This window comes from Vidua macroura, chromosome 8 (assembly GCF_024509145.1).
Source record: "Vidua macroura isolate BioBank_ID:100142 chromosome 8, ASM2450914v1, whole genome shotgun sequence".
NCBI classification, from domain to species: Eukaryota; Metazoa; Chordata; class Aves; order Passeriformes; family Viduidae; genus Vidua; species Vidua macroura.
The window spans coordinates 24,395,641-24,403,057 of record NC_071578.1 but is presented as its reverse complement, the minus strand read 5'-3'; the positions used below and the strand labels follow the sequence as shown (position 1 = coordinate 24,403,057).

At 47.2% G+C, this 7,417-nt stretch overlaps 1 protein-coding gene across 2 annotated transcripts in view; it reads left to right on the top strand.

Moving 5' to 3' along the window:
- Nucleotides 1-6,181: 6,181 nt before the first annotated feature.
- ZCCHC24 (zinc finger CCHC-type containing 24) overlaps nucleotides 6,182-7,417 on the top strand; it is a 101,136-nt gene continuing 99,900 nt past the window's right edge. For both annotated transcript variants that reach the window (XM_053983312.1, XM_053983313.1), the window contains exon 1: nucleotides 6,182-6,625. In XM_053983312.1, coding sequence (XP_053839287.1) covers nucleotides 6,386-6,625 — 240 coding nt within the window. In that variant the 5' untranslated portion in view covers nucleotides 6,182-6,385. The remainder of the gene's footprint in view (nucleotides 6,626-7,417) is intronic.

Genomic DNA, 7,417 nt, shown 5'->3' with positions numbered 1-7,417 from the left:
GACTTTTATCTATGATTGACAGATGTATATATATGGAAAGGGTTTTTTTACTATAATTGTTTAGTCCATATTTATGCCCGCACCAATATCACTGTTCTCATAAAACCATATACCAGGACTGATGCAGCAAATCTAATCCAAAACCTGTACAGCACATATGTGTAATAAAAGCTGATGACTTTTAGGCCCTTGGTATTACAGCAGCAGGGAACAGCTTCTTCCTGCACAGAGCGGTAAAAGGATCAGGACGTACTGCCATTCACACAGCTCAAAAGCACATGGTCCTGGCAAATTCGGTAGGTGTGTGAGGTGTGCTGACTGAGGCAAGAATTGAGCCCTTGTGTGAGACAGAGGTCCAAGTTTCAGAAAAAAACCACCTTGTGTCTTCAGTCATCTGCAGTTCATTCCTTTTATATGAAGAATTGCCTGAAACCTGCTTGGAGAGTTTTCAAGTCTGATATAAATATTGTGCTGACTCAAAGTACCTAGGAAACAAACTTCCCTGCAACAGGGTTAGTGCCAATTAAGATTGGCAACTAATTCTAGCCTACTCTAGAACTAACATGGCAGCTCAGCATGGATAAGATATTTACACTCATGAACAAATAAATCATTCTGTTATCCAGACTAACAGAAAGAAGGGATAAAACAGAAAAAGCAAACCCACCGACAATCCTGGGTATGTAAAGAAAGCATTAAGAAGAGATTAGTGAGAGTGCAACACTGACACAGGTAGTAGCAGTATGTTCTGTGATGGCTGGGATTCCCATACCATGAATAAAATACTGCTACCAGTCCTGATCTGACTTCAGGACAATCCCAAAAAGCAGTCAAATATTCCATTAATCAAAAGAGAGTTGTAGATACAATCCCAGCTTCCAATCCCACCACAGCCACTCTGTTTGCAGGTCCTAAGAGTTCCCTCTTGTCATTTTCATCTCCTATTTACTACTATGGCTTGTGCCATCCACTAATCACTATTTCAGGTACCTTTATCTCTGGCATTCTTTTTTTGTCTCCTGCAGTTGCTCTAACTTAAAGCCTTGTTCCACCTCAGCAAGCAGGGTTTATAGGTATTGAAAGGAAAAATCTGGTGCAGCTCCTAGGGAAAAGCAGAGAAGTGGCAAACAATTAGGCACTATCTCTGTCCCTTTGCAGTACCATGGAATTGGTGAGAGAAGTAGATGGGCAGAGATACTATATGCAGTAAAGGGACACACAGAAAAATGCAAATGGAACCCTCCATGCATTTTCAAAAGGATCAAGTAAAGAATCCTCCTTTCTCTCCTTGGTTGCTTGAGGATTTTTATTGCATTTTTTAACACCAAGGTCTTTAAGGGGCTCCATAAACAGCACCTAACTTATTCTTCAGCTGGGAACCAGTTACAAAGCACTGAGGCCATTTAACCCTCAGTAATGGGTCTCCTACAGCATAAGGCAGGTTAGAGGGATCCCCAGGTGACACAAAATCCCTGGGCCTTCCCACTTGCCAGCCGTTTCTCTGGCTGCAGAAGCAACCATCAGCAGCTGTTCCAACACAGTCACTTCCAGGTAAGGCAGATGGGCTCCCTGCACCCATTTCTCCCTAACTGCTACTGCTCTTCTCATCTGCTCTGCTTTTTTCCTTGGACTCCCTCTCTTGGATTCCTGGGTCAAGCAAGTGAAGCAAAAGGGGTTAGGGTGGACTAAGGAGAAGGAACAAGATACCTCAGCTACTGTTTTGGACCTGGATGCAGAACTTTCAGATCAGTACTAGAAACAAGGAGATACTGCCTTTCAAAACTGAAATAATGGAACAATTCAGATGACTGTGCTGCAGCTGAAGAAGGTACAGGAAGCTTTGTAAAACAATATAGAAAGATCAAACCTCTATTTCTCACACAGATACTCAGATCCAGGGCTTATTTCATGCAATTACTCAGCAATGTACTGACATCTTAACAGAGAGCAAGCAAGGAGGCCCCAGGACTTGAAACCACAAACTGGCCAGGTTCAGAATCTGTGTGCTCCAAGAGGATCTGTTACACCAATTTCCTACTTGGTGGCTGGAGAGCGTCTTGCAGGAATTGTGCTTCACACACTATCCACAGCAAATCATTACTGCATATGGTATATAGTTACTAACATTCTACACATGGATGAACTATACCTTTATATCCATATATTTCCAGGATTTTCTATGTCAAAACTATAGGAGGAAGAAAACAGGAATTTTTACTTTTGTACCTAAGCACTGGGTTGCAGCAGCTGATCCTTTAGCTAGGTGCAAAAATCCATAGAGCTCCATATCCAAGCACAAGCATTTCCCAGACTCACTTTGACTAACTTTGCTTTATGCTACGTTTCATTGCTGGCAGTAGAACTGTTGTACCTACACAGCGAGCACAAGTGGTTTTAACATCCATAACTCACAAATGCCACATGCAGATGTGCTTTCACAGTTTACAACTCTGTTGAATTGCCCTCTCATAATTTGAAGAGCGCTCACACAGTTTCCACCGCATAGCAAAATTATTTCATTATAAGATAAGAATCTCTACTGCAGCAGATGAAAAACATTTGTTTGGAATAGTTCAGCTACACTGCAGATGAATGGCCTATTGCATTGTGTATATCCTGATTACAGAAACTGGAGAATACAGTGGGATCAAGTTACCCATGTTCTCTAGTCTTACTGGCAGTTTTGGGTATTCATTCTATTTTCCTACTGGAGCCCCATCTAATCTAGAAGATGACTAAGAAGACAGCAATTCAGACCAAGACAAATTTAAAAGCACAAGAATCCAGGATATTTGTAGTAGGGCACATTCATTTTTAAAATACGGAGGACCATAAAAAATTAATTTAAAGAAAAATTTTAGATTTTAATCACATATATAGTTTAAAAGCTGACATCATCTAAAGGTATGAACATTGCAAGCAAGAACATAAATACATTTGATCATGAAACAAGTCCTGGCCAGAAGTGGAAAATTATGTTCCTCACTCTTGCAAAGATGTTGTGGGAAGGGTGCAACCACAAGATGTCCAGATCACTAAGGGGACAGGCTGAGTGAGCAGTTACAAGGAGATTTTGGATAAATTACATAATCACTTAAACAATAGGACTGAAGCAGCTGAATCCTGTCCCTGTGTTTGCCTTTGACTTGTTCCAAGTCACTTAAGCCATTCCATTTATTCAAAGTTTGATGTACAGTTCCAGTTTTTTTTTACTTCATTAGCAGTATTTAAATAAAACCAAGAGGATTAATAGATGATTTGGCAACATAAGGCTGATGTAAAATCCATGTACTTGATGTCACTTATACTCTGTCCCAAAATAATCAATAGGAAGATAGTTCAAAACTGTCTGATTACCTTGCTGGGCACTTTTGTCTCAAGTATTTCTGAGAAGAATAGATACAATTGACTTTAGCACCTTTTTCTGTACTGTCATGTCTCTGCTAAACAGACCATTTGTATCCATCGTCTCCTCACTCATCTATGACTCCCAAAGGTGAAGAGTGATCTTTCAATGAAAAAATTGCTTGAACCTAAGAGGACTGTAACAAGTGTGGCAGCAAATTTTGCTAAGCTAAGAGCAGTATTAAATCCAGAAATGGGAAGGAACTGTCTGAAACTGTTTTCCAGAAGAAACTGCACAGGAGACCAGGATGACAACTGAACCTCAAAGAGTGGGTGCTTTTCAGTTAAGCTCCTCATAATGCATGCATTTGCAGCCTTTCCCTTTCCTGATCTGCCAAACAAAGCATCTATTCAATTTACTCTTTCCTCTGCATGGTTACTAGAAGCCACCAGGGCTACTGTCAAGGGGCAATGACAGCCAAAAGCTCTCAGTGTTCAAATGCATCTGGTGGAGCACACAGTGCCCCTCACATCATAAGGGGTTGCTGCACTCATGAATGCAGCTGCTGCAATAAATGCACCCTAACCCCGCCTTCTGTTGCCCCACAGCAATCTCTAATGTGTTGTCTAACTAAAGCAATCCAACCACCTACAATAAGAGCTATATTCAATTTAGGGAGAAAAAGTATCAAAATATACCAAAAACTCTTCATCCAAAACATTGCATCACCTTCACCACTCTTTATTTTGACCTCTATTGCTACAAGAATCCTGTTGTGTTATTTTTTCTGCCTGTTCAGAATTCCTATTTCCTTCACAGCATCTTACTAAACAGAGTGCACAGTGGAGCTGCCAAATACAAATACATGTATTTAACTTAGCAAGTATAAGAGGGAAGTGACAAGAATAGAAATTGTCTTTAAGGAAGGAATTAGCATGCCTACAAAAAAAAATCCAAACAACTCCACAACAACAAAACAAGCAGCTTCAGCCTAGTTCCCCCTTCTAGACTTTCTACCATATCCTGACTTTTTAAACACCATCTGCCAGAAAGGCAAGTTCCTCAGATGTGATATCTGTTTCTTGGGGTTTTTCTTCATTTAACAGCAAATCATAGAAAATCCTCCTCCACAATTTAAGTCAATAATCCTCATCCACCTTTTCCTTCTTTAAAACACTATGCAACTGTTTGAGTATGGGATGCAATTTGATTGAATTCTTCTGTTATGATCTCTGTTGTGGACAGAGTATAAAGAAAGACCCTTTACACTGGTAGAAGTTTGTTCCTTCTCATGCTGATGCACACATATTTAAATGTGCTCCAAAGGGCTTCTAAACCAAGAGAGTGTACAAAAGACTGAACTGCATTTCTGCTGCAAGGACTTTGTCACTAAAAAAAAAAAAAAGACAGAGAAAAAAAAAGTAGCATCACTAAAGGAATTCAGTTTGATTCAGTGATACTAAGCTTGACCTAGCAGTTCTGGAAAGTTAGAATCTTCACCTGCATTTAAGTTCCTGCAAGCAGATAGTTATGCTGTCCTAACTAGCAGCTCTCAAAAGTTGAATGCATCCACCTTTGGTGTTTGCAGCTGACAATTGAACAGCATTTTCTACTGTGTGTGCACTGACCCTCATTTTCTGTTGCTTGTAACCAGGCCTTTTCAGAAGAGTGACTTTTCTCCTATCTTGGCAGAGACATATGGCTTATTACAGCAAACCAACTTTGATGTTTCAAAGGTCAGATTTTTTTTTTCTGTTATCGAAGTAAAGAAGGCCTTTTTTTTTTTTTTCCCCAAAACAATATTGGGAAGACACATTAATTTTTACATTTTTGGCACTTGGCAAAGAGCACAAGGAGCTATGATCAAGTTTTTAGATTCCCTCCTGGGAACTCCTTTGAAAACTCCTAGTTTGATTACTACGGCGTTTGTACGAAAGTGAGAAATAGCTGCCCTGTTCCACTATCGCAGGGAAGGCAGCAGGGAAGAGTTTATGAACTGTAATTACCAGCTTACCCACTCAGGCTCCTTCCTAAAGCAGGAATCATTCATCATCCTCTTTTGTGCTACCGACTCCTTAAAAGGCCTACTCAGCTTTAACTCCCGGGTATCCCACCACAGCCAGGCTCCCCAAGAGCCCACGCCAGGGCTACCTAGATGGATTTCAAAGGGAACATCGCGCCGCTCGCCCGCCTTATTTGGAAAACCCTAACTCTGCACGGCTTGGCACAACCTCAGCGGCCGCGCAGGGCTTCGTAAACCTGGAGCTCTGACAGAGATTTAACGAGAAGGAACCCCAGATTGCAATGAACTCCCAGCACCAGCAAGAAACAGAAACGAGAATAAAAAGAGGGGGCGGGCTGACAAGAGCCCAGCGAAAGTTGTCGAGTTAAAAACAAGCCCAAAAGGGCCCAGCGAGGAGCCCTCGGGAGGGCTTTACGCGTGTTTAGCCCAAAAATCTTCAGGAAGGAGGAAAGGGAGGCCGGGGAGTGAGCGAGGGAGCCGGTCCGACCCCGGCGAGCGAGTGGCCAGTGGTCCGGGGACAGCGGCGGCCAGCGGCACGGGGACCTCCGCCGCACACGCTCCCCCGGCCGCGCTCGGGCGGGCAGGGCGGGGGCGGAGCGGCGCCGGGACGCCCCTGCACCCCCGCGGCGGCCGGGAGGCCTATGGGGGCGCGGCGCCGCCGCCGGAGCGCCGGCAGCCCCTCCCCGCCGCTGCCTGCGGGAGTGGGAATAAAGACAGATAGCGGGGCAGGCACCGGCCGGGCGGGCGGGACGGAGCGCGCACAAAGTTTCCTGCGGAGCCCGCGGGCGGCGGCAGCGATGCCCGTGCTGCGCGGAGCGCTGGGGCTGCGCGGGCGCCGCCGGCCTTAGGGCAGCGAGAGCGGCGCGGGGCGCGGCAGCGAGCCCCCGGCCCGTCCTCTCCTCCGGGCGGCCAGGAGGAAGCGCCGCGGGCAGGGACGGGAGAGCGGCACTGCCGGAGCGCGGGGAGGGGGACCGGCACCGCGGGGCCAGCCGCGCCGGCGGAGCCGGGGGGGAAAGATGAGCTTGTTGTCAACCATCGACACCAGCGCCGCGCCCGTGTACCAGCCCGCCCAGCTCCTCAACTGGGTCTATCTCTCGCTGCAAGACACGCACCAGGCCAGCGCCTTCGATGCCTTCCGACCCGAGCCCTCCTCGTCCCAGCACCCCGACCTCGGCTACACCAAGAGCACCCCGGAGCTGGGCTCCTCGCTCAGCTCCAGCTATCTCAACAGCTTCTTCCAGCTCCAGCGGAGCGAGGTGAGTCCGCCGCGCCGCCCGGCGCGGAGCCCCCGGCCCCCCCCGGGCCACAACCGCCATGATGCCTCGGCAGCCTCCTGCCCCCTTCCCCGGGCCGGCACCGAGCCCGCCCGAAGCGGGGCAGCGCCGCTCCCCGCCGCGCACGCCGGGGCGGCTCGGCCACCCGCGCAGGCTCCTTGTCCTCCTGCCTGGCCGGCCCCTTCCCGCCCGGCGCTCCCTCGCTGCCCGTCCCGCTAGCGGGCCGGGGCGAGGCGCCGCCGCCGCCGCGGCATTGGCGCGGCCGCCGCCTCCTCCCGCCGCCCGCCAGCGGCGCGGGGCGCCCGTGTTGACAGTCTGGTCAATGGTTACACGGATTTCCCGTGCGCAGCCGGAGGGACGGGGGCAGGACACGCAAAAAGTGCTACATCCGTCATAGCGTGCAAAAATACCACCGCCGCCGCCACCCCCACTTTTTTTTCTCCCCCTAAAGCGTTATTTAAAAAGCTCGATACAAGAATACATATGGCTTATGAGAGATCAAAGGCAGGCACTATTTGAAAGAAAGAAATATAAACAGCAGAAAAGTTTTGAGCACGTTTCATAACGCAAAACAAGACTAAATGTAACCAAAGGGAAGGAAGCTAAAAAACTGGGATATGCAAAGACAATTCGCTGTGGAACTCCCTGTCACAGGAAGTTGTTGAGGTCAAGCACTTCTGCATTGGAGGGGTTTCACATGTGTGGAGATACTGCAAAGTGGCACCTCACGCACCACAGCTCCCAGCCTCTCCAGAAAAGACCCAGCTACACTTT